Raw genomic sequence first — 27651 nt, 5'->3', positions numbered from 1 at the left:
CTGCTAGAAACCAGAAAAATAGCATGAAAAATAGCATGAATAGCATGAAAACAGCATGAAAAATAGCATGAATGTTACTACTGCAGGCAGAGTAAGCTAAAGGAAAGTTCGCCGTTACTTTGTAGGTCCACTGTAGTTCATTCTGTGGTTGTGTCATCCGTTCTGGCACGAGCATTCAGTTTGATGCGAACAAAACGTATTACTAGTACCAGTATAATATGCCTGAGAAATGCTTTAGGTTCTATGGTGTCGTTCTTTCTGCGGACAGTCAGTGCCGAACAATACGCCTTAAACTGACTCGTACCTGCAAAATATGCCCTTTAAGAATTTTTCCGGTGCTCTTTCACCTAGCTGTAAGTATACTGCTACCAATCATTCGTGGGTGTAGGACATCTCATTGATCTCATTGTAAGTCATCTCATTGATCTTTATTTTGCACATGCCACGGTTCCACTCATTGACGAACCGTTTTCAGTTGCGCTGCTAGATTATGAAAAGAGGCGCCTCGCCTCTCGCCATTCCTTAGCATGTTCATGGCCACGGTGCATTGCGCCTGAGAATTCAGCTGCTATCACAATATAAAGGGTACCTATTAGCTGTGATGAGAATATTCTAAACAAAAATTCTTACAAATATGTCAGCATTAGTTCTGTGATCGAAACAAACCAATGAGGACGAACTGTTAGCAAAATTTTCCAGTGAGTCTGCCCGCAGAATATCTGCTCGCTATATTATATTGCCCACACCCTCTTTAACCTCGCCATGATCAATCTCACGAGGAAACTCTCCGAGGTCGACGGCATTAACCACACGACATATGCAGACAATGTCACTACATGATGCACCGGTGGCAGCGACGGACCCTTAGAGGCTGCGTTCAAGAAGCCATAAGACTACCTGACACCGACCGGCCTCCGATGTTCCTCGCGGAAATCAGGGCTACATCAATACAGGCCCAAGCGCAGGGGCCCCGAACCGAAAGGCTGGACGCCTGTAGAGGACATCGGCATCACTCTAAGGACAAGTGAGGGCTTTCTCATCCCCAGGGTGGGGTCTCTCCAGGTTCTGGGTATGACGATCGAATCGAACGGCTCCAATAACCAGACGGTACTGAAGCTCATTACGAAAACGGACAATGCCATCAGGTTCCTAAGAATGGTTACCAACCGGCAGCAAGGACTGAGCGAGGACAACCTCGTTCGGTTGGCTCATGCTTCCATGATGTGTCACTTTACCTACGTCCCGGCCATGTACAACTGGCAGAGTTCAGAACGGGACAAGCTGAACACGTTGATAAGAAAGGCAGTCAAGAGAGCCCTCGGGTTTCTCATGTACACGAGCTCGGAGCGACTGCTCCACCTCTGCATGCACAACACGCGAGAAGAGATACCGGAGTCACAGGAGAGGGCGCAGTTTACCAGACTGTCTACGGCGGGTGCGGGAGAAACATCCTGAGAGAGCTTGGAGTTCCCCAAGCGGAGATCGAGACCAGGTTCTGCAGTATACCTCGAGAACAGAGACAGCGCATTACCGTCGGCCCCATTACTCGGAATGGCCACCTCGAGTACAACATGGGCAGACGAAGGGCCAGGACTAAAGCCCTCCTAGAAGAGGCCGGCACGCGCGCCGTGAGTTGCTGTTTCGTCGATGCAGCCCGGTACCCTGACGAAATGCGTTCGCTGCAGTCAGCATCGATCAAGAAGGGAAAATAAGAAACTCGTCGACGGTTCGGGCGACGTCGGCCGACGTTGCGGAACAGGCCGGAATAGCGTTGGCCCTGCTGGACGACGGGAGAACGATGATATACAGCGACTCGAGATCGATGGTCGGAGCATTCGCCAAGGACACTGTCTTGAAACTGGTCTTCCGGATCCTACGGGGCAAGGAAATCAAGCAACACACAATCGTCTGGTTCCTGCTCACATGGGACAGATCAAGGAGCCCCGTCCAACCTCAACGAGTCGGCCCACAGAGCAGCGCGAGCGATCGTCGACCGCGTAGCTATCGGGTGGCGCAGCACAGAGGTTCCGGACAATAGAGATTTCCATGCCTCGTATGACTAACTCACAAAGTACTTTTTATCTGGGCAGGTGGAAGTATCCGGCGCCGCACAGTAAACTGAACAGGCCTTAGGCATTGACACTGAGACTCTTGCAAGTCAAGGCATACCCTAGCCCCGCCCACTTAGACCGGATCTATCCCGAAATTCAAACGGCAAACACTTGCACCCTTTGCTCAGGATTTGCCAACTTAGATCGTATGCTCTGGTGGTTCCGCGCGTTACCGGGCGACGAAGATGTTACGTCATCGAAGTGGGAGGCTGCTCTGTGCACTCCCAATTTTGAATCCCAACTAGGGGCCGTCCAACGGGCCCGCGACATGGCGAAGAGGCTAGGTCTTTCTGCCCCGACGTGAGAGCATCCCGCTACGTGCTATAGTGCACGTCCCGATAGACATCAATAATTTTTTTCCATCCATGCATCCACACTGTGTTAGCCAGTGTGCTAAATTTTTACGTAAGTTTACTCCATTTTAGAACCATACACACTACACTTCTTTATTTTATCATATTCTGGAAATCATACGCAAGCCCAGCTTAGATTAACAGCATCAGCCTAATTATGAACGCAGTTGACTTGCTGCATGCGAGAAAAAGAAATCGTTGGCCAAATGCTGTGGAATGTTGCGGCGGTAGCTCTGTGCGCGGTGCCATGTCTCGGCCCTATCCATAGGGGGCGACGTCGGGTGTGTAAAGGCGGCAGGAGCCCAGGAAGCGGAAACGCCGCAACATTCTCCAGCATTTGGCCAACCCTGAGAAACTATATCGCCGCCCACCCAGCACATTTCGCAGGATAGAGGCGGTTCTTCTTCGCCGAGCCCAGACCGGCCAGCTTCTGTCACCAGCAAGGCTACACCTCATCAACCCGCACTCATACCCGAGCCCTAAGTACCCGGCATGCCCGGCCAGAGGTACGGCCGAACATCTTCTGTGGAGCTGCTCTGCCTTTGACACGGTCCGAGAAAGGACACTACGCTCCCTGGCAGGAGTGGCTGGACCCGCCATCGCACATCGTGCTCAAGGACTCAGTCCAGCTTTGGAGTGCTTTTTTGGACTTTTTCAGGGACAAGGAAGGGCCTGGCCGCCTCTTTGCAGAGCCGATCTCGGGACTACTCCACCTCGAGGAAGAAGAGAGCACCGGTCCCCCTCCCCCTCCCCCACAGAGCACCCCTTCTCTGCCGCAAGGCTTGGCCTATTCAACGCAGAAATAAAGACGCATTTTAAAAAAAAGAAATCGTTGGGTAACTAATAGAAATTCGTCCTGTACAAAATATAATACGTGCTTAAGTCTTGATTGTATAAGCTGTGCGGTTCATTTGACACACACAGCAATATGTAAACACAATATGTACGATAACCTTGCGTTTACGTGCAGGTGTGTGTAAATAAAACAGCACAACTTCTTCTATCGTTGTGTTGTGTTGCACCAACTAGACACTATCAAAGATGTTCTATAGCATTCAGATTGTCCTATTTAAATTTTGTCACATGGTGTAGTTTAAACCTGTATGTAAACCAATTTATGGACCGTATTCGCTACATTTAAGAATCCATATTTTAGACCATTAACAGTACCTGAGTCAGCAGCTTCGTATTTAGCCTTTGCCATCGCTTATCAGAGTGGTCTAGTCGATTATTCCATCTAAACGACTCAAAGCTTTGTGTTTAGTATATCAGCATTGAATTACCGAACGCAGCTACACTACTTCGTACAATAGTGCGATGAATTCCATTGCTCATCATTCTGTCACGTGTCGTTCTTCAGTCATACATGGTGACTGCAATTGGTGTCATGAGTTCTACACTAATTCTTACTTGGGCCTTTCGATCAAGTGAAATGTCCCTATTCAACAGTTAATTTTGTAGAAAGTCACCGCTGTACTGATAGCTCCAAGAACAGTATACCTAAGCACGCGGTCGCCAGATCGAATCACGGCCGCGGTGGCTGCACTTCGATGGGGGCGAAATGCAAAAACACCCCTGTCCTGTGCATTGGAGGCACGTTAAAAATCCTCTGGTGGTCAAAATTAATCCGGAGTCCTCCACTACGGCATGCCTCCTAACTAAAGCAAGGTTCTGACGCGTAAAACCCCAGAATTCAAGACCAATTCTTGCACACTTTTGGTGACTCAGATCGTGTGCGGAAGCTGTGTGCGATACATTTGTTCAGATCGACAGAGTAGTTCTGCGGAGACCCGCAAGGTGGAGAGAAGTAATTCCCAGTTCATTCCTTTATAGCTATTGTTACGAACGGAACACTTGACACAGAGGCTGAGCCAATGTGGCTTCTTGACTGCAAATTTGAGTGCTCTCTTTCAGAGTGCTCATAAGGGTACAATTTATTTGGCTACTCGAGTAGTGACTAGATAACAGAGCACACCAATCTTCCGGTTTTACGCTGAGCACATTGCGAATTAGTCATAAACTTGAACTAAAGGAACGATTCATTAGTTTTTTATGAAAATAAAAAATTGCAACAAATGTTTCCTTACTTTCTTGTGCTGCCCTGTCTTGCGTCATTTGAGCCTTCACTTCATTGTCATGTGCATGTTAAAGCAGCTACTAATTAAGAAATACAAAGACAAAAGCAATTAATACGTCAACCTTTTCACACAACGTGAGATCACTGAACTCACTGCGAAGTTTAGTCACTTGATAATCTTGGTTTGCTTTCAGATAAAATACAAGTACTGGCCGGATGTTACGCTGCGAATTTATTAAAAATTTTCTTAAAACAGGACAGCGCATTAGATAGCTAGGTGCTTACTACATAAACAATATGCTGCCTATGCCAAACTCACTCAAATAACCGGAGTAGAGCCTGCGCGAGCTTATTTTTTATATAGCGAAAAAGAATCAAAATAGAACATGCATGTATGATGCCAACAGCATCAAACGGTCTCAAGTCGATTATTCTTGTTTGCTGCCATGGAAGAGAGAGGGAGCATGCCTGCCATGGTTCCGCTTAACTTCCGTGCATTTTGGTAGTGTGTTGTGCAATGTTTAAATGCTGAATTAGGTATGTCTAAGTAGTAAACGGGCAACAGATTGGCCACCCATGCTGACAAGAAAGAATGAAAGTATCGGATTTCAGTTGAAATAAGTTGTCTTATCAGTAATATTAATTATTACTTGCTATCATATATATATATATATATATATATATATATATATATATATATATATATATATATATATATATATATATATATATATATATATATATTGAAGTTTAGTGCCACGAAAAGGTTCTTTTAGCTGTAAGTAAATATAAAAAACCGAGAAAAGAGAAATGAAAACAGGAAGAGCGATAAAAAGGGGACCAGCACGGTTGGTGAACATTCAGGGCATAAGATACGGCCGAACAAGTTTCTGCATAAGGTGATCATAATACATACACATTGATTTTATGCCAGTCGTAAAGAACTGTACGCGCACACTGATTTACCTTCGCTTCCTTGCTGCATCTAGTTAACCGCTTATCACGACATTTTTACACACGGTAAGGAGGACACCATGGCTGAGCACATCTTTTATTCTTCTACTTCAATTAAGGTTTTAATTCGCTTGGGAAGTTTACAAGCAGCAAGCATTAAATTAAGGAATAAAGGATGAACAAGAAAATGCAAGCACATCAACAAGCTGTACTCGAAGCCTCACGCAAGTGCTCTGGGGTAAAGAGAGGTGACTTGTCGACCTACGCAGCTGTATTCTGCGACATTTGTGCGTATGTTGCGTGTGCTTGCAAGCTGTCACAAGCACAACTACCGTAACTGCACCATCGTGCCGAAAACAACTTAGTATAGATAGCAATATATGGGGATCCTCGGGTGAATCCCTTTCGGCGATACTATCACTTTAGCGTGACGTTGAACGCGGAACGGATGACTCGATAGGTTCTGCTCAACCAGCCAATGCAGCGGGCTGTTATGCTTGTGCCTTGCGATTTGCCTGAAGGGAGGCCAGTGCTGTGGTGTGTCGACCGTGGAGGCAGCATTCATCCCCACATGGTGCCCGCTTCGGGCACATGACGACTAAGTTCACGGCTTGGGTGTCCTCGCGGCTGCACGGCGTCAACGACGGAAGCGGCCGCCGGCTCACGGACTGCTATTCGGCCCCTCCTCGTGCGGGCAGCAATGCACCCTCCCCCCCCCTCTCCTTTGTGCGGCGGCGCTCAGGGGCAACCCTTTTACCGACCACCCAAGGACTATGTTTCGACACCTTGCCTTGCAGATTGTTCCGTTGTCCTATGCCGGGCCATTGAACTTGCCCGGCGCACCATACCGACCAACCGCCAGATTGGCCTGACGGCGCAGCGCGGTGCCCGGAGGCGCCGGCCATTGGAAGCGGCGTTGGGACCACAGAGCCTGCCCGGACCCTCTCTCTCTCTACCTTGTTCGTCCTTAGGGACTGTCTGGGCAATCTGGGGACGGGGATGTGTTATTTAAGCAGCTTGGAGCTGCTCAGTTGGTCTCTCCTGATAACCACGCCAACTTGTACATACTGTATAAAGAATTCTTCGCCGAGAAAGCTCTCCTCGTCTCTGACTCTGCGTGAAGTGGGGTCGAGACCTCCTGCCGGCCACGCATACCACGGCACACGCCACAGCTGGATGGCGAGCGGTGGGATCGAGCCTGAAGTATGACGGACGACAGCACACCGAGATCACGGGGACGGACAGCTTAGGGCTGGTGAGTGTTGGCTTTGCTCTTTTGAGTGACCAGGCTGACTGGATAGAGGTGTAATCCTGGTCGCTGGTAGGGACCTGCCGCAGAAGCGTGTGTTTTGGTACTTCTGGGTAGAGGTCGAGGCATTGTCACACCAGTGTTCCGCGATGGATCTGAAACGGTTGCTTAGAACTCAGCTCATATCCCTTTGCGAGGAGCTAGGCGTTGAAGTTCAGCTTCAAATGACGAAAGCAAGTATCATTGAAGCGATTGAGAGCACGGATCTTGCGAAAGAGGAAATCGTAGAAATGTGGAACGAAATCCTAAGGCGCAAGGCGGACGAGCAGAAGCTAACAGAGCTTCAGATAGAGAAACTTCGACTTGAAGTCGAGTTGAGAAAGACAAGTGTGGTTCCGGAATCAGAGGGAGCAGGTAGACATGACCTTTATGATCTATCTAAACTTATGCAGCCCTTCAAGGTTGGGCAAGACATAGGCCTGTATCTCGTAAATTTCGAGAGAACTTGCGAGAAGTCGAAATTTGTTCGCAGCACTTGGGCGCGGCGCTTGCTTAGTTTGTTGCCCTGCGAGGCAGCAGATGTGCTTGCGAGGTTGCCTGCGGATGATTCTGACGACTATGATCAGGTGAAGGAGAGCCTATTGAAGTGGTTTCATTTGTCAGCAGAGGCATTCAGGCAGAGGTTTCGAAGTCTGAACAAAAGGCAGGGCGCTACTTTTGCCGAGTTTGCTTATGAGTTAAAGGTAAATTTGGCCGAGTGGTTAAAGGGCGCCAAAGCTTTTGGCTGCTTCGAAAAGGCGTTGGAAGTGTTTGCCTTGGAGCAGTTTTATTCAAAGGTGCCGGAGGCAATGAAACTTTGGATCCAAGACAGGGATCGTGTCGAGTCGGTGCAGTCAGCCGCTGACCTGGCGGATCAGTATGCCTCACGCAGAGGAATTAAAGAGGAGGCTACGATCGCCGGTGCGGTGGAAAAGAGAGGCTGGAAGGGTACAGCTAAGCCCTGTAATGGGAAAGATGCTGCGAAAGAAGTGGAGCTGAAGGTTCACGAGCAGCCGGTAGGGGAACAAGAGAGAGAGATTCGTGAGAAACGTTCACAGAAGAGCTTGTTCGAAGAACGGAGGCCGGTGACGTGTTTTAACTGCAATGAAACCGGTCACATAGCGGTCGGCTGCCGCAAACCAAAAGTTGTGTTCGCGTACGTTTCTGACACGCAGACTAATGATGAGCTGCTCAAACCGCACCTGTCTGAACTGCAGGTGAATGGGAAAAACTGTACCGTGTTGCGGGACAGTGGAGCAACCATTGATCTCGTGCACCCGGATTATGTAAAGCAAGAGCAGTATAATGGCCAATGCGCTTGGATAAATGCTGTGTTAGAGGACACGAGTGTCTGCCTTCCGGTCGCAGATGTGGTGCTCAGCGGGCCATTCGGTGAAGTGTGTACTGAGGCGGCTGTTTCTAACAAGCTGCCGCCACAGTACCCTTACTTGTTCTCTAACCGCACCAATCGCCTACTGAGGGACCAGGGTAAAGATTGGGTGGAGGGTAGCGTTCAGGCTCTAACGACATATAAAGCGCGTGCCTTGGCTCCTAAACCGGAAATGAAAGAACAGGATACTGACGTAGAATTGAGCAATCCACTCGGCGATGAGTGCGAAATTGAGCCGGAAAGTCCTTCAATATCAGTGAGTAGAGAGGAAGAGACTGTTAAGCATGATAGAGAGATTGCAGAAAATGCAGAGGTGAGGGCTCTTGGGCAATCAGGCAGAACAACCAGACAAACCAAGTTCGAGAGCGCATTGATGAAGGACGTCGAATGTGTCGATGGGTTGTTTGTCCTGCCATGCTCTAGCTCACTAGATAGCGTGCTAGCAAAAGTGACGAGAGAGGTTCTCATTGGGGAGCAAACAGTTAATTTGGCTCTCAACGTGACGGAGGAAGTGGCTACAGAAATTCCGTGTCTAAGTGGAATGAATCAAATTACGGGTGCGGAAGATGCGATGAGGGTCGCTGCGTCTCAGGAAGCTTTGACAGACATGCGATTGGCTGATCTAAATAACTTAGTAGAAGAGAACATGGATTTGTTTTCTCAAAATCCAGGAAAGACGGAGCTGATGGCTCACGACATAGAACTCACATCCGAAACTCCAGTGAAATCACAAGCTTACAGGACGGCACCGAGAAAGCAGGAAATGTTCAAAAGAGAAGTTGAGCGGATGCTAGAACTTAGAATAATCGAGCCTTACGAGAGCTTCTATGCTTCTCCGCTCATTCTTGTGGAGGTCCCGGGTAAAGACCCACCACCTTGCATTGATTATAGGAGGCTGAATGCGACCACCAAAGATCAGATGTGTCCCATCCCCCAATATTCAGAACTAGCGGCTCCACTGACCGATACCCTAAGAAAATCGGCTCTTGAAAGAGTAATTTGGGATGACGCCAAGGGGGACGCGTTTCAGAGGCTCAAAGCGGCTCTCTCGGCTTCTCCCGTGCTGCGTGCACCGAACTACGACCGACTCTCCATTGTACAGTGCGATGCAGGCAATCGTGGGTTGGGGGTTGTGTTGCGTCAGAAGGCTGACAATGGTGAAGAGCACCCAGTGTTATACGCGAGCCGAAAGCTCACGGTACGAGAGGAGGCCTATAGAGCACCGAAGAATGAATGTGCATGCCTTGTTTGGGCATCTCAAAAACTAGCCTGCTACCTTTACGGAACGACATTTGTCTTTGTGACTGATCATTGCCCGCTAAAGTGGCTGGCTCAAATGTCAGGCAAGAATCCCCGATTGTTAAGGGGAAGTCTGGCACTTCAAGAGCTGAATATCAGCGTGCGCTATCGAAAGGGACAGCCAATGCCAATGCTGATGGTTTAAGCCGCGCCTTTTAGTTCATCTTGCCAGCTTGTACTAAATTTCTTTTGGTTGCAACTGTATACTTTTGCTTATTTGTCTTGTGAAGAACCGAGAACACTTGTGTGACTGCCAGGACTTAACGCAGTATAGGAGTTTTCACTGTTAATGTCAGCTTGGTCGCTTGGGGAGTAGGGCTGGCGCTGCCGAGCCAGTGGTTTCGTTCAACATGATTTAGGAGAAAGTCAAGAGACAGGAGGCGAAGCAGATCTCTTCCGTCGAGCAGCTGAGACTTCTCACCGTACGAGATCTTCCCCGTCGGCGGAGGAGCTGTTATGTTTGTGCCTTGCGATTTGCCTGAAGGGAGGCCAGTGCTGTGGTGTGTCGACCGTGGAGGCAGCATTCATCCCCACATGGTGCCCGCTTCGGGCACATGACGACTAAGTGCACGGCTTGGGTGTCCTCGCGGCTGCACGGCGTCAACGACGGAAGCGGCCGCCGGCTCACGGACTGCTATTCGGCCCCTCCTCGTGCGGGCAGCAATGCACCCTCCCCCCCCCCTCTCCTTTGTGCGGCGGCGCCCAGGGGCAACCCTTTTACCGACCACCCAAGGACTATGTTTCGACACCTTGCCTAGCAGATTGTTCCGTTGTCCTATGCCGGGCCATTGAACTTGCCCGGCGCACCATACCGACCGACCGCCAGATTGGCCTGACGGCGCAGCGCGGTGCCCGGAGGCGCCGGCCATTGGAAGCGGCGTTGGGACAACAGAGCCTGCCCGGACCCTCTCTCTCTCTACCTTGTTCGTCCTTAGGGACTGTCTGGGCAATCTGGGGACGGGGATGTGTTATTTAAGCAGCTTGGAGCTGCTCAGTTGGTCTCTCCTGATAACCACGCCAACTTGTACATACTGTATAAAGAATTCTTCGCCGAGAAAGCTCTCCTCGTCTCTGACTCTGCGTGAAGTGGGGTCGAGACCTCCTGCCGGCCACGCATACCACGGCACACGCAACAGGGCCCTGAAAGTGATCGTCCAAGAATACATACCATGCTGCAACATGATGCGATTGCAATAGATATTTAATAGGACGCAAAGATAATATGACTCTGCAGTACTTCGAACAAGGATGCTTGCGCCAATGCAACACATGCGGCTGCGCAACAGAATGTGACAGCTTAGAGTCGCGTTTTCCCCGAGACGCGGAAACTTGAACTGACGTCTACAAAAATATACCAGTGTCGTCTGCTTTTAAAGGTAGTTGCCAACCTTGAACACCCTTCCTCCGCCGAATGGTTGCCAGGTGTCAACCGACCGCGTCGTCCAGTCGGAGTGTGCGTGTTATCCGCTCGTGCGGATTCAGCGTGCATTAAATTTTGCGACACAATCAGCCTTTCGGGCATCTACACCGGTTTGCACGGAGGCGGACGCGGTCTGGACGGACGGGCGAATCGAGCGAGTATAGGGCCTTAAAGGAACACTAAAGACAAATACTAAGTCGACGTGGACTGTTTAAATGCCATTCCAGAAACATCGCAACGCTTGCTTCGCGCCAAGAAAAGACTTAGTTTACGAGAAAATTGTATCTGGAGGGTACGAATACCTTTTTCAAACTTCAAATCTCCCGCCACCCAAACGGGGAAGTGGTGACGTTGCATACGCCATCACCGTCATTTGCTGCCGTCAGTGAGTAAAACGGCGCCCGACAGACGGCGGCACCGAGCCAAGCCAGAGCGGCGGATTCACAGCGGCAGCTGCTTTTTCGTCAAGTGGCGTAGACGGTTCGGGCATCCCGCAACATCACATGGAAGTTGAATTCTCCGCTACTCGCAGTTTGTGCGAGTTTCGCGAGCCAGCAAAACCAGGGCAGCACTACGCGATCAGGAAAGTATTGAAACGCGAAAGCGTGGGCGGCGCAGAGTCGAGCGAAAACGAAACCTTCCGACCACCCGCGTCGTTGTCAACTGAAATTTCAATTAGTTCTTTTCTCTAAACAGAAAATGGAACTGGATAGACCGCATTTTATTTCATATTAAAATACACTATGAGGATGTTTTGTAAAACGAGTAATTGAGTACTAGTTACAGAATTTCACTGAGGAGTGCTTTCGTCATCAGGCAAGTGCTTGAATGTGCCGGGGGAGTCTCTAATCATGTCCTGCATTTACCTCGATTTCTCGATTATTAAAGCTCTGTTCACAATAATACTGACGCCTTACAGATTCTCAAGCACTAATATATCCCTTTAGCTTGACTTAGTATTTGCCTTTAGTGCCCCTTTACCAGTGTGCTTTAAATAAAGAACTTTCTCTCACACACACTTACGAGATAATACCGACTGAAAACCGTTGGCATTTCTCATCGCCCAGTAAAATGCTAGATGACGTTCGCTTGGTGTTTACTGTCTGTTCTGCTGCAGCCCAGTGCATCCACACGTCAGCTCTGTGGGAAAGTTAGTGTGCGTACGCAATGTGCTGGTGTCAGCAGCAGAAGGCAGAGCGCTTCCCAGGCTTGACAGCCGAGCCGACTGAGCGAACTGAACGGTGCGTCCACTTCGCTTCGTCGTATTTGCAGCGAACCGCACTCCACGCGTCCAGAGATTATAACCCTCTGTGCGTGGGCCCCGTATGCGCCGTTGACCGCGGATCAGCACGGCGGCAGCGGTGGTGGCGCCGACGGCGGTAATGCGAATCTACCGCCGCCCATGTTGTTGCTATCAGAATCAGAATAGGTTTTTATTGAGATGATTAGAAAGGTTAGAATATATTAATATACACAAGGAGGTCCACAACTCAAAGAGTGCAATGGGACCTCCTTTACAAAGTAAACAATAGCAAATCAACAAAACTCCCGTTTCGCGCCCAGTGGCTTCGAAGCTTTTTCGTAAAATATGCAAAAAAAAATGCAATCGCTATAAACTACAGCGCCAGGTACATAGTGGTGCAGAAAGGAGATGATGGACCGACCGTTTCATGAGCAGCAGCAGCGCCTGCTCGTCCCAGAGCTGCACCGTGTCCATGAGCACTGAGTCCGGGTGCACCGGGCGGTTCCGTTGGTGACGAAGTGCCGGGGAGTATCGGGGACCGTCGGCCGGCATCGCTGCAACGAACCAATGAAGTGGCAGCTCTTTAGCAAAAGTTAACATATACAGAGATGAGGATTTGGACACTTGAAGGTGTATAATGGGCCCCTCACGAGGCTCAACCGCTAATATTTGTCATTTACCCCGTATCTCTGTATAGGAGGCAGAGGTCGTCAGTGTTATGCACTAATAGTTGCAAGGCGCCGGTCGGCAAGCGCTTTGTACTACGAGAATGCCAGCGAACTTGAAAAGGAGGGATAATGGAGAGGCAGACATATATACAAAGCGACAGGAAGGAGGCTAGACTGACAACTGAAGTTTATTCATGAAAACGACGTCCCCCAAGTCCGTATTGAACGTGCGTGAGGCACAACATATCATATACGCGGTAATCACTTTATCTATGCACGGCGGCATTGATCAATAAATTCAAACTCTTTTTTTGGATAGGAAAACAGATGGTGCGATTACACACATCTTGAGGCCAAGTTTATAGACATATAGGCTTCAATCAACTCTCTCTTCTATTGAGTCTTGGCCTACAACGGAAAAGGCCGTCGAAATATCTGCGGAAAAGGCCGTATACGCTGTCAGCGCTCCCGATTTCAAGGCGTCGACCCCTGCGTTCGAACTGTCAATGCCTAACGGGTCATCAGTAGCAAGAGCTTCAAGGAACGTTGCAAGAACCTTCCAATAGGCTTCTGCCACGAACGTTCTTCTGTCACAATGGTTCGCAGAGGGCAGTGTCTCATAGGTCAGTGTTGAAAGAACGCTTCAGATTGGTTCATGATTATAGGAGACAGAAAAAAAAGGCATTCTGCATATTCAATACACATTCTAGAATCTATGAAATGAAGCTTCCGTCAAGCGGTGAATTTAATGCTGTATATGTGTTCGTTCCAGCTGTGGAGCGTTCGACCTATACACGGCGCCACTAGCTTGCTTTTCGACACAATGCAAACACCTAAATTCCGTTACAGCGGGTTCAGCCGGTTTCCAAGTAATGCGTTTACACTAATACAAGTTGACTTTGCCCAAGAGAAAACACTCGCCTAATTTTAGAAACCTCTTGGAAGAAACTCAACGTCCCATTGATTGTTATTCACTTCTCGCGTTTCACTGCGGTTTGAGAATTTATACGGGCACAGGGTGCCTGGTTTGTTAGCAAGCTCAGGCCCCACCTCGAACACTGTTTACTACCGGCGTGAACAAGCACCAGTTATCGGACGCAGACGAGCTTGTCACACGTATCAGCTAAGTATAAAATGAAAGGTGCAGCCCCGACTCCGCAAACGGAACTCTAATTTATTTTTATCGCAAGACACACTGACTGCAGGCAACATTGCAGTTTTTAGCCTCGTTATATCCAGGCAGAATATTCACATTTAGATTATGAAAGCCAGACAGATGTTACTGCCTATGCGTTGTGAGTGGCTATATGTGGTATACTACAACACGCGTCGCACTGCGGAGTTGTCTATGAAGGTCGAAAACAGTCGAGTATCGTACCTGCACCATTGCAGCAACGCCGCGAACAAGTACTTGCACTTTTTGGAGGACCGCTATGGACAAATACCTCCAATTCTTTACCCTCCGCTTCACTTGAAAGGCTCTTTGTCTGGGCAAGCCGTACGTTGGCACTCACAGGGCAGCGATTTCCGCGGTTCCGTCGCTGAAATCCTTGAGACCAATCAAAATGAGGTAATCGGCAGCAAAGACCCCTTTCGGCTTCAACGCAACGCATCGCTTCGACGCCACGAACGAGAAAGGCGTGAGCTTAGCACCAAGAGAAAGAGCCGCCGTTACCGCCGTGAGCCTGGATGTCGTAGCCATCTTTGTTTATTTGGACACTGTTGCCAGCGTAAGCAATAGACCATGGAATTGTCAACATCATTATGGACATCCAAAATCATAGCATGTAGCAGTATATCAATATGGTTAACTCACATTGTCAGTATGTCCATAACTAGACAATAATATTCAGTGCTTAAAAGGGCTCTTAAACATGAATGCTTTTTTAAAAACCCAACAAAAGTTATTCGCAGAGACTTTAAACATTTCTCAGTCTTTAGTGATGTTGGGCATAAAGATCCAAATTGCTGTCTTCGCCAGCGAATTCTAGAAGCTGCTTGACAAATATATTCCGGGCAACAGGCAGCTTGAAACACTTAATGCTTGCAGATCCCTAAAAATTCTAAGTCGCACACAGAGATATACTCGCATGGAAGGGATTGTTATACTTTGTTAGAGGATTTGTATATTGAGCAACCTTCATTCTGTAAAGCGAGTCAAAAGGCAAAACTTTATTTCAATGATAAAGAGGTGTGCTGCTATCGGCCACGTTTCAAAATATGATCAGTCGTGTTGCACGTTTTGTTAACAGTGTATCGGTTCTAAATCTGTCGTGTATATGCCATCCCGGAGTCTATTAGCGGCTGGATGGATGGATGGACGGATGGATGTTATGAGCGTCCTTTTTGGAACGGGACCGTGGGTTGCGCCACCAAGCTCTTGCTGTTACACTGCCTAATGTCCCACCTTGGTTAAACAATAAAAAAAGAAAAGAAAAACACTATGAACTCCCACACCCAAATTTTCTGATGCCTTATTGCGAACTGTGCTTTTGTACGTCTCCGTTTTTTGTCGTTTGCCTGCTTTTATTCCACCAATCCCCCAATCGCCTCTTACTAATGCCTATTGCGGAAATGTTTACTTTTCCATTGCTCTCGCTGAACTCAAGGGCTTCAAGGAGGCCAGTGGTGCCTAAATCCACCGCTGGGTAGACGTCTACGCATTCTAATAAAACATACTCCATATATTCCCTAGCTTTACCGCAGCAAGCACATGCTTCTTCTTCCTTCTTATATCTCGCTTCATAGGTGCGTGTTCTAAGGCATCTCGATCTCGCTTCGAAAAGTAATGAGCTTCCCTTTGAGTCCATAAATTGTTTCTTTCCTGATTTCGTTTTTTCCTCTTAAGTAATTACTCATGGCAGGTTTCTTTTCCATTCCCCCCACCCATTAGATAATTTCGGCCTCTCTGACTTTCCGCTTGACGTTCTTTGTTGCTGTATTGCCCACCCTACAGGCCGCATACTTGCTGGTAAGCTTCCTAGTTCTTTTACTCCATTGTGAACCGATGTTCTTCTTGTACAGATACCTCAACAGTCTCCCAGCCCATTTACTTCCTTCCGTATTCCTCAGTCGTTCTTCGTACTCAATTTTACTGCGAGCTTCCCTCACATGAAAACTAGCCCAGCCCATATCACCCGGCACAGCTTCATTTGTAGTATTCCCGTGAGCGCCCAATGCGAGGCGACCCACTGACCTTTGGTTCACATCGAGTCCTGATTGTACCCCTGATTTAAATCAAACAACGCCATTTCCAAAAGTAAGTCCTGGAACCATTACCCCTTTCCTCGGAGCACCTCGTACCTCTTGTATCCCCACAGCACTCTGAGTTCATTATGGCCGTATTTCTCTTCCCCTTTACTGTTATTGTTTCTTCATGCGTTTCTATATATTTATTGCCTTCGTTTATCCATATACCAAAGTATTTATATTCTTTTACGCAATGTATTCCCTGGCCCTCTGGGGCCACTGTTCGCTGTTTTCATTGAATACCATAACACCTGATTTCTTAACGCTAACTTTCAGACCTAACTTATCCCCTTCCTGTCCATAGCTATTAGCCAGATGTCGCATATCACTTTGCTTGTTAGCTAGCAACACATTGTCGTCCACATAAAACAAACCTAGAAGCTACTGCTCTACTACTTGTACCCGCCTGTTTGTATGAGAGATTAAACTCGATATTACTTGTTTCTGTGCCCATTTAATCCTCGCCATGTATATCATAAACAACAGTGGGGATAAAGGGCACCCCTGTCTCAGTCCCTTGTTGATATGAACTTTCTCCTCGCTCCTCATCCCTTCCCATTCAACGCAAACGGTATTTTCTAGGTAAATCTCTCTCAAAAGCTTTAGACAATCGTTACCTAAGCCTTCCCCTTCCAGAATATCCCACAAAATGTTGCGGTATACGTTGTCATAGGCTCCTGTAATATCTAAAAAGGCCACATATAATGGTCTGCTTTCTACTTTTGATATTTCAATACACTGAGTAAGAACAAATAAGTTATCATCTAAACGCCTACCTATTCTGAAGCCATTCTGAAGTTCTCCCAAAATGCCGTTATTCTCTGCCCATGCTTGAAGCTTTAATTTCATTGCCTGCATTGCCAGCCTGTATATTACCAATGTAATGGTCAACGGTCTATACGAGTGAATTCTGTCTTTCTCCTCCTTACTTCTATAAATTAAATTCAAGCCACTTTGTCGCCAACTGTCTGGTATTCGTCTATCTTTTAAACTTTTTCCACTGCTTTCACCAGCGCTTCCTTACTTTTTGGTCCTAGTTCATTAATCAGCCTAACAGGAACATCGTCTAGCCCTGTATCTGTCCCCTTAGGAATGTTCTCTTCCGCTTTCTTGCAGTTGAAATTTCTCAGCACCAGCTCTTTTTCCACCTGGGTCTCTTTCATGCTTTTTTTTTCTTCAAATACAACCTCGGCATTGCCTTGGAAAGATTCGGCTGTTATTTTTCGGATGTAATTTATTGCCGCTTCTCCATCCAGTCTGTTTTCATCTTCGTCTAGGATATGTTGTATTGTTGTTGACTTCCTGCCTAATAATTTCATGTGGTTCCCAAATTTTCTCGGTGCAGCCTTCTTTTTCTCACGTATTTCTGGCAACCAGCGTGCACTTTCACCTTTTAATTTTGCTTGCACCAGTATTTGAACCATAGACTTTTTCTTTCCGGTATATTTCCCATTTATTGGCTACTTTATCCTGCGGTAACACTGCCTTCTTTGCCTGCTTGTCCTCTCGGGATGCATTCTGTCGTTCGGCAATCGCTTCTCGTATCTCCCTGTTCCGCCAGCTTTTCGGTTTCTTTTTCCCTTTCCAACGAACATGTGGTTTCTGTTTCCGTATTTCTGTCGTGATTACACTTAGAAGCTATATATATATATATATATATATATATATATAGAAGCACTTAGCAGCACAATATTTCCACTGTTTATTTGGCCATTTGCCAAGTTCTTCCTCGACTCTAGTGACTATATTTGTATTTGTTCAGCGTTCAAATTTGGACTGGTCATTTTCCACTCCTTGCTCTCTTTCCCAACTATATATCCCGTTTTCAAAATGATGCGTTTATGGTCACTACCTATGCTGCTATACCTTTCCTCATCAATGACCATTTCTCTCAACTTATCATTAATTCATTCTGTGATCAGACAGTAATCAAAGGTTGATTGCCGGTTTCCCACTTTCCACGCGATCTGCCCTTCACACTTATGCCCTGTATTTACGATAACGAGGTTATGTTGCTCACAAAGGTCTAGCATTGACTTCCCGTTGTTGTCGGTATAGCCATCAAAATCCTGTATATGGGCATTCATGTCACCTAATAGGGTAATTTCATCACCATTCCCGAAACCCTTAATATCAGCGCTTATGCATTCCACTAACTCTTTATTCTTCTCTGTGCAATTATTTCTGGTCCACAAATACGTAACGCCCAGCCAAGTTTTTTTCCCACTCATTGTACCTGATGACCAAAGATGCTCTTGACATTTTGAATTTACTCTTTTCCATTTGGCTCCGTGATGGATGAGCATTCCGACTCCCCCTCTCTTTTTTTCCGACTTAGTTATGTTGCACTCTTCTCAAACATAATTCTCCATCACTGGCGGCTCTTCTGAGTCTCTAAGGTGCATTTCTGTCACCGCATGCACCCCTGCGGCGAAGAGTTAGGGTAGCGCCCTCTCGCGAGTGACGTCATGGCCGGGACGCCACTCGCTGCGGTTCGCTCGGCTGCCGTGCGCGCTCGTTCGCTTTGTGTATGTTCGGGTTATTGGGTGCGCCAGCCGCACTTCCTGTAGGAAGTCTCGTCTGCTTTCTGCTGCCACGCCTGAGGTGCAGTTTCTTCTTTGAAACGGCGTGAGTTGTGAAAATTTGTGGCTTGGATATCGCACGATATGTCGAGTTGAAAGTGTATACTGCTTTTGCAACGCAGGGGTGCGCAGTGTCCGTCCATAAATTTATCGTGAAATGACTGTCTGCGAAATGAGCACGCACAATCTTTTATGATGTTTCGCTCAAAACATAACATTGCCAAGTACTTAGTTTTACGGAACAGCAATCTTGGTATTTGGCGTCAGCATTAAAAATTCCTATGTTCGAAGGATACTCCCTGCGAAGCTTTTATCGATTCTTATTGCTCTTATGAGTTGTTCTAGTCAAATGTGGGCACTCAAATAATGCGTAAAATGAAGAGTGATGTGCGGATCTCGTATGAAAAAAAACATTTTTGCACACACACATACACACACACACACACACACGCACACACACACACACACACACACACACACACGCGCGCACACGCACGCACGCACACAGTAACCACCTGACAAATGCTTTTCGAGATTACGATCTCGATACTGGCCTGAAGCAGCCTTTATCGACCATATGATATATCTTTCCCGCAACGGAAGCAATCAACTGTCGTTATTACGAGGCATGAATCGTTCGTTACACCAACCCGTTCACTACAACTTCTAATTGAAACTATGAGGCAGTTCTCTACGGCGTCATTGGCAATATTTAAGGTATACTCGAGCTCTAAAGGGCTGTTTAGGCAGCCTTGAAAATGTCTCGAGTGTCTGTAGTTCATATATACATACTGCCAACTGTTCGCTCCTTCAGTCCATAAAAAACGGACTTTGTGAGGCTTCGGCTTCTTGCTGGCTGCAGCCATACTTTCTAAGAGGCATATCCCACCAATAAGTTTGGTCGAGTAGCTCTATACAAATACGTCATAACTGTTCCTTCAGAAACAAGCACCTGCAAATTGGTGAACTGAGTTGAACATGCACCTAACGGTGAAGAGAGAATAAATATTTGTCCGCGCATTTTCGTGCGTTGCAAACAGCCGAAAGCCTCATTAGCTTTACTTCAAATTAGAGTCGCTGAAGTGTAACGTGCCGGCGAAGAACGCTTTAATTTTGAGATGCTGTAACCAATTTTCAAGACCGGATTCACTACCCTTCAGTTAAATAGGATGTCGGGTATCACATATATTTGCAAGCACTACTATAAGCGCATTGGCAGTCGTGCTGAGCTCATCTCTGAACGGGAAGCAAACTTCAAGTTGATGTTTGATATTTCAGTGGTCGCTGCTAACGTCGATGGCTTCCAGTCGGTCCCATATCTTGCACCGCCGACGTGCGACACTTGCAAAGCCACTGCCGGGGCTATTCCCCATGCTGGCGCTGTCAGACGCCTAGGAGCTGCCGGGCCGCTGTTCATTCAGCACAGCATGAGATGCCTTGTGTGCTGTGTAGCGCAAACATGTTGCACTCACGTGTAGTTAGAACACCATCCGAGGAGTTCATACCCAATGCTGAACCTTGCTATCCCTATCAGTGCTCCGCTGCCAAATATGTGGTACCCTCCGCGCATTGGGCTCACGTTCGTATGTATATAGAACCTGATTTAAGAACATGATGTTCCGTTCCTTCGCAGCCTCCGCGACCGTGCCTGACCGTGCTTGTTTTTGCGTGCATGCCGTCATAATCTGCCTCGCTCGAGCCTGCATTCCTTTGTTTGTGTGTATGTAGAGTGGTAGTTGACGTGCGCAGCATCAATTGAAGTGGTGGGCCGATGATGCCGGCGTTCTGTGCAGCCTAAGGTTGCACGAACACCAGCGGCTGCGACGATGTTCTGATGTTCCATTACTTCCCGCAAGACAAGCAGCTTTCAGCTAAATGGGAAGCTGCTCTGAATCGAAAGAGTTTCAAGCGCTCAAGAACAACAGTACTGTGCTCTAACCACTTCTGTGACGACGATTACTACCAAGATTTATCAACAATACGTGCATGAGTGAGAGTACGACTTGCTGCTAGCAGGCTTTCTAAACGCAGCGCGAGAAGGTCGGGGTAACGAACGCACAAAAACGGCACGGGTGTGGGCGGACGGATGGTAGCTGGTCTTGGAATATACACGAGCTCGTCCAAATTTGGATTTTGATTTACTTCTAGCTCGTTCGTGTTAGCACGCTGAACGGAAGGTGCATGTTTATCTCCCACCCTTGACGCAGGTTTCGTCGCAAGCCGCCGTTAATTTTCTATTCGCACGTGTGTTGTGAAACAGCCTACATGTAGCTACCAGAACGCAGTGCAAGTGTAAAGTCTGCATGCGTTTGAAAGCCGGCGCATGCCAGGACGCTGCGCTCCCCCTTCTCTCGCGCACAGAGAGAAACCGCCGACCGTCTCACGTAGCCGACGGAATTCGCCGCCTTCACGGCTCCGGTTACGAGTAGCGTGCGGATGGTGCGCTGATGAAGGTCACCACACGTGCTACAAGAGCCGGAAAACTTTTACCGCATGTAAACCGTCGGGGTAGATTGCCGACAGCTTTGGAGCAGCGCACAAATGCCGACGATCTCATCCCCGCTTACATTCCACGAGGAGGCTTGCAGGAACGTAACAGTACAGTTGTTTGACCCGAAACGAACTTAGTGGATCGCTGAATGCCGCTCTGCAAAAAAACATACTCACCAAAGAACATTTCTAAGACGAGGAGATGCTAACACTTCGCTTTCGTTCGCGTCGAAAGCAGTGCTTGCTACTAGCATCCTTTGCTTCTTCGAGATGCCGGGTCCTCGCAATCGGCTCGTACATGTAAGGAGCAACGCTGAACTCAGAGAAACGCAAGCTCTCGAAATTTCCCATTACCTCTCAGCAAAACAACAGCACCAAACCACCTTGCACCGTGTTTCATGTGCAGCGGCAGCGGTCGGTCCGGACGAACACCGCTGTTGACGTCGCGAGACGACCGACCAATCACAGGCGGAAACGAGGTGCGCGAGCTGCCCTGAGTCTGCTGCTGCACTTTTTGTCGAAATAAAACCTGTTCGCGCTTTCTTTCGCACAATTTCGATGCGAAATTTGAATTCGGAGGGTGGAAAACCATTACGTACAGCTCTTCACTAATTTTTTTTTAAAACTCTTCAGCATCCCTTTAAGGGCTCCGTGTCGGAAAACCAGGTGGTGTCGTCGGCGTCGGCGGAGTTGCCCATGCGCGAAAATTGCCGCATGTTTAGAAAAAGTGTATCTCAACAAAAGACGGCCCGAACGCTGAGTCGCAATGATGGCACAATTCCACCAGGACGATAACATACGCGAAGTACGAATCATTGTATACATGGCGCACTAAGGCATATGTATATGACACGCTTTACCTTACGGCACGCAGTATATGCGGGCTATATTGCCACACCCTTCTATCACTAAAGTTGCTCATTTCTCGTTTTACATTCTTGAAAAACTTATATTCCTCGGAATTTTGAGAATGACAGCCCACAAACGTCATGAAACAAAACACCGACAGCGCATGCGTTTTATGTTAAATGTTCTCAGAGTTAAACAGTAAAAGTGCGAAGAAGTGACAGAAACATGTAAGTGGTGTAATTTATTTGGCGCGGATGTCCACGAGCTTCGGGATCGCCCAACGCAAGTTTTTACCAGAAAGCACGCCTTCGGCGCCAGCGTTTCCTAGTAAACACTAGGTTTACGTAAGCTGCAGTTGCCGTGAAACGTGAGAAGTAGTCAGGGATCTTCGAATGGTATCGCATTCCATTCTTAAAGGAGTTGGTCAAGCGTTCTGCAATTTTTTTTTTTTTTTGCAAACTCCCGTTGTCGTGATGCACATAGTACGGAAATCATCATAAACATCACGTGGCAACCATCTCAAAAAGCCAGTTGGTGTTGGCGGGAAAGAAGTATACGTGCGTTTGTGGCCTAATTTATTTCTTTATTATGTATCCTAATGGGTAGAGCATTGGGATTTTGCACTGAACAGCCGAGCTTGAAATCCCGGTGCCGGACGCGCTGTTGATTCAAGCGAGGTTGGTTCTACTCGTTGAGAACCCGACCAGCAACCGACCGCGACCATGGGATGGTAGGGGAAGAAAGCTTCGCTTTAAAACACATGCATACTTTCACTCTGTCATAGAACAGTCGTTGCATCGGCTGTCGTCGATATAGCAAACCGCAGTTGTAAGTGCTCTTGATATCAAGACAAGGCTTACATTGTGCTAGCCACATTCGAACACAATGAATGCATTTTGCTTGGCGGGCATTAGCCAAGCACGTTTCATTTCGGGCGCACATTGCCCACGAGGAAGCTCAGCGTCGTCGCAACTTAGACATCCAGCCAGGCGTTCATATCAGAGCAGAACGCACAGTGGTGTGACTCTCCGGATGCACCACGTATAAACACGACCTGGGTTAGACTACTTCTTATTATAATTTGTTTTTGAATAGCGAGTAAGTGACAGGTCAAACTTAATTTAGAATTTAGAAGCGTTTTAGCAGAACATTTTTTGCGTCCACTCCGCCAGTGAGCGGGAGCGAAAGTGCGCATGCTCCGAACGATCAGCATCGAGCACGTGAGCGGACAGGCGTTTTCGCTCCGCTAGAGAACTCGCCGTGCGAGACGCCCGACGAAAATACAAAATAGCTGCCACCACTGGCGCGGTTAGCGCGGGTCTGCTGATCTGCTTGGGAGACGCTTTGCATATTTGGCACAGTGCCCAATGAAACGAGGTCAGAATAAGAACTGGGTGGCACCGAAAGCACGGTTGTGAATACGACGACCTGATGACGAGTACACAGGTGACACGTCAAGCGCCTTAGACTTAGCTATTGCGCGACCTCGCAGCTTCTGTCAATGCACCCCTGTTTAGCTGCAACAACAATAACGAAAAAGTGCTACCTTTGATTTCAATCGTTACAAAATTGCAACAATACGAAGTAAACACTGCTTGGTACTCAGAAACTTCAATATGCTTTTTGCTTTAGTATAACCTCCTGACACCGTATGGCACGTAGGTTACTTCTCGCTTTGCATCTGGGACGCGTCGAACGCTCTAAAACCGATTCATTCTCCGTTCAACTACCGCGGAGGAGCTAGTGTAGGCGAGCGATGCGAGGAGCAGAAACACGCTCTGCTAAAACTCCCCACTGTCCCAAGGTAACACAGCAGCTTACGAGGAACACCGTATAGTGGACGCCTCCGGGATAATTTTAAACCACCTAATGTGCAGCAAATAATTATCTTTCTAATGTGCAGCAAAAGGACGGTACAGTATAGCAGCCTTCTTTTTTTAAAATTATACCCTCATCTGAGTGCAACCGCTGCGGCAGGTAATTGAACCCGCGACCTTGTGTTTGCAAGCCGAGCGCCTCGGCCACTATTCTGCAATGGTGGATATTGCTTAGCTTTGCATAAAGGGTGTGGGCGACAGGATCAGTAAACATTTATTTAATCAATCAACCTTTAGGGGCTGCATATGGGAAACGGATCTGAGCAAGCATGAAAAGGGAAAAAGAATACCGCAATGTTAATGGCTTAGGAAAGATAGCGAGAGGCATTGCCTTGGATATTCGATAAATAATTTTAATGGCTTATCATCCCTGTACAAAAAAAATAGTAGCAGAAAAAGAAAGAAAATTTTGTAATTTGGCATTTCGAGTAAAGTGTGGTAGTGCATGTGATTTCAAATAGCGAGTGCTTCATACAGTTACTCTCTTCTAAGAATTAACGCACTGGCGCTACACTGCACAAAAATAGCGACGGTAAATGCTAGTGAATAGACAGGTCTTTCACACCAAAAATAAATAAACGAGCGCGCAGAAGACACCTATCAGCAATGGTTGATCGATTTGCGCGGCGGGGCTGCGTCATTAGTTACGAGTCGAGCCGCACTACAGGGGTCAGCTTACAGTTTCGAAATCTTTTATCGCCCTGCAAGATCCATGCGTGCTAGCGCTAAGGGAATAATCGATTTTCTCTTCGACCGAGGTGTAAACGATGAGCGACCAGATAATGAATCTGTGGTGCCGCACTGGCCAAAACATTGTTGGACATTGAGGGCGTTGAACACACCATTTATGGCAATGATGTTAGTCTATGGAGTGCTGGGGGCAGCGACGGAGAGTTGGAGGCTCGAATGCTGGAGGCTTTTAGGGTCACGGAACACTGCCTCTCTCTAGCGCGCCTCAAATGCTCGCCGAGGAAATTGGAATTGCTCGTTTACGGTCCTTCCAGGCCAGGACGAAGACCTGAGGGCTGGGAGCGAGATAGTGGGCGTCATATCGTGCTCTTTGACATGAATGGTAAACGCATTCCTGAAGTAGCGTAGATCAGAGTTCTAGGACTAAGTATACAAGATAACGGATCCAATGGCTTGATGATACAAAAGACAACTGGCTAAGTGGAGAATGCTCTACGAATGGTTCTACGAATGCTCTACGTATGTTATAGAAACAGAGGCATGAGCGAGAAACGTGCCATTAGGCTCATTCACGCCTTCGTCCTCTGTCATATTACTTATGTAGCGGCTATACTCGATCGAAAGAAATGAAAAGAAACGCCTCGATACTACCATCCATCGAGTCCTCGAGGCAGCTCAGGGGCTACCGTTCAACGCATCCACCGAGCTCTTTTCGAAGCTAGGAGTACACAATACCCTTGCTGAAATCGCTGAGGCTCAGCGCACAGCGCAGGTCGTCCGGTTGAGTTGGGAGGGACATCCTGGTCCACTCTGGGAACTTTTGCTAAACGCGAAAAGGATAACGTCAGACATCTTAGCAAAGAAATCAAGGACGCGATTGTGGTCCGTCCCTTTCCCAGGGCCGTCCACCCCGTCTTTGGCCAAGGGAGAAGACTCGCCCGCGCGAAGGCTCTTCTTGCCGAGGCTGCTACGGATGCTGTCTTCGTAGACGCCGTCCAGATGATCAGTCGCCCCAGGCGGTCAGTCACGAAGACTTTTCGGTAGCCGTAACGGACGCCCATGGACGAGCCTGCAGCGCACTCTCTGTTTACACCAAGAATCCGCAGGTGGCCGAACAAATGGCCATTGCACTCGCTCTGTTAGATCCACAACGCTCGGTAATCTATAGTGATTCTGGGGCAACCACTCGCGCCTTTGCTAGGGGAGCGGTAGATGCGAAGGTTTCCGAGTTACCCTAAGGTTGGTCCATTAGCTTCCACTCTATAGTTTGGTTCCCAGCCCATATAGGCGATTTCGTGGGAGGACAGCGCAACCTTAATGAACCCGCTCATAGGGCCGCTGGAGGACTTGCCAGCCGCGCTCCCGTGCAGACCCCCTCATCTCTTCTTAAGGCATTTAAAGATAAACTTCAGATATATAGTGAGCTCACCAAGCACTTCTATTTAGGACGCAAAGAATTCTCTCTTCCAAACAGGGGCCCTAACAGGGCGCAGTCAGTCTTGCTGCGGACGAAATTGTACCCCAATCCTTGGCGTATGAGCCGAATCGACCCGGACTACAACGGATCATTCAATTGTGCACAGTGTGGTGGACATGTGAACTTGGGACACATGTTGTGGGGTTGTGCGATGCAGGCCTCCCATCTGGAGGACAAGAACAAGTGGGACGGCGCTCTTAGGAGCAGCGAGCTACAAGAAGAACTCTAGGTTGTCCAGAAGACCTGCGAAGCGGCGTAGAACCTAGAGCTCCCCATCCCGACGTGGGAGGTGCCCTCTACCCCTTGACGAACAGTCGGGTGTCCTTCAGGGCATTTTTCGGAAATAAAATTTCGCCACCACCACCACTAAGACCTAAACTGAACTGGCAGGGAAAATTCTTTTCGAACGCTCGCAGCTTGTGTCAAATGCAAAAATGCGACAAATTCAGAGGAGATATTCGCCAGCCTGAAAAAAACTACCGTATACAGTGGCCCCTGTCAGAGCCCTTATCGTGGCATAATGATGCCTTGAAAAAGACAGGTCCACTTGTCGAAACCTTGGCTACTGCTTTTATCATGTTCTCGTTTTGCTCAGTACCTTGAGACATCGCATTCATGGAGCATATGCATTCTGTATAGGAACTGAAACACGAGAAGTGGCTCTCTGGTATGTTTTCGAGCATGCAAATTGCGACAATGATTAGGTGACTCCATCAAACAATAAATAGTATGCACATTCATGTGCTTAAGTTGCATGATTGATCTACAAAATCAAGTGATCATATTTTGTAAGAGTACTGTTCGACTGTATTCTGTTGTTTTTATGTCACCCATAGTCAATCTAGACAATAAAAGGGTGTCTAGAACATTTCGGCTCCTGAAATCATTTGCGACTCCTTAGTACGCAAAAGCATGACCTCTGAGATGCTTTTCCGTTACTCTAGGGGAGTTGCCGTTGAGGACACCGCCTATAGCGGGAACGCGGCTTGGTTTTCGCCAATGAAAATAGCCAACTAGAATGGAAAATGATAGTAGTTACACAATGTGGTCGAAAGTGAGTTCTGTTTTTATTTGCTATGGCAATTTAGTTATGTTCTCACAATCATTGACTATGCTCGTCCATTGAATGCCAATCCAGTGAATGACAGTGGGAAGTGAACGTTTGTTTTTCACTCCCATGCGTGTCATTTACTTGTGATTCCTTTCGTGTCATATGCTGAATCACAGCTTTGGAATAAATTACCGTCAGATATAACACCACTGCAGTTATTTATTCAGTTTCAAAGCTAACATTTCCCATTTCCTGCTTGCATCCTTAAGTCAAAGAAAATGCAATAGATTTGTACTGTCGAAAACATAATTTTCTGTTCTTTGAATTCACACGCCCTCCTGTTTATATAAAAGCATATAACATAGGGACTCCCTTGACAATTTCTACGTCAGCTACGGGGTCCCACCATTACATAATACGTAATGCGTAACTTTTCATGCCATAAATAATTTGTGAAATTCTGAGCTTGTCATTTGGTCATAAGAAAATAGATAGCACACCATAAACATGTTGGGCCATAAACATGTTGGGCAATGGGAACAAGTGGAAGCTCATGATCATACACAATCGGCAGCATCGCGCG

The 27651-nt window shown here is 47.6% G+C and overlaps 1 protein-coding gene across 1 annotated transcript in view; it reads right to left on the bottom strand.

Moving 5' to 3' along the window:
* Positions 1-27651, bottom strand: part of LOC126527934 (salivary peroxidase/catechol oxidase-like) — a 219392-nt gene that overhangs the window by 188713 nt on the left and 3028 nt on the right. The window contains exon 2 of the mRNA XM_055069370.2: positions 12557-12689. Within this exon, the coding sequence (XP_054925345.2) occupies positions 12557-12689 (133 nt within the window). The remainder of the gene's footprint in view (positions 1-12556; positions 12690-27651) is intronic.

This window comes from Dermacentor andersoni, chromosome 9 (assembly GCF_023375885.2).
Source record: "Dermacentor andersoni chromosome 9, qqDerAnde1_hic_scaffold, whole genome shotgun sequence".
In the NCBI taxonomy this organism is placed as follows: domain Eukaryota; kingdom Metazoa; phylum Arthropoda; class Arachnida; order Ixodida; family Ixodidae; genus Dermacentor; species Dermacentor andersoni.
Note: the sequence above shows the minus strand (reverse complement) of the source record. Positions and strands in the feature narration are given on the sequence as shown.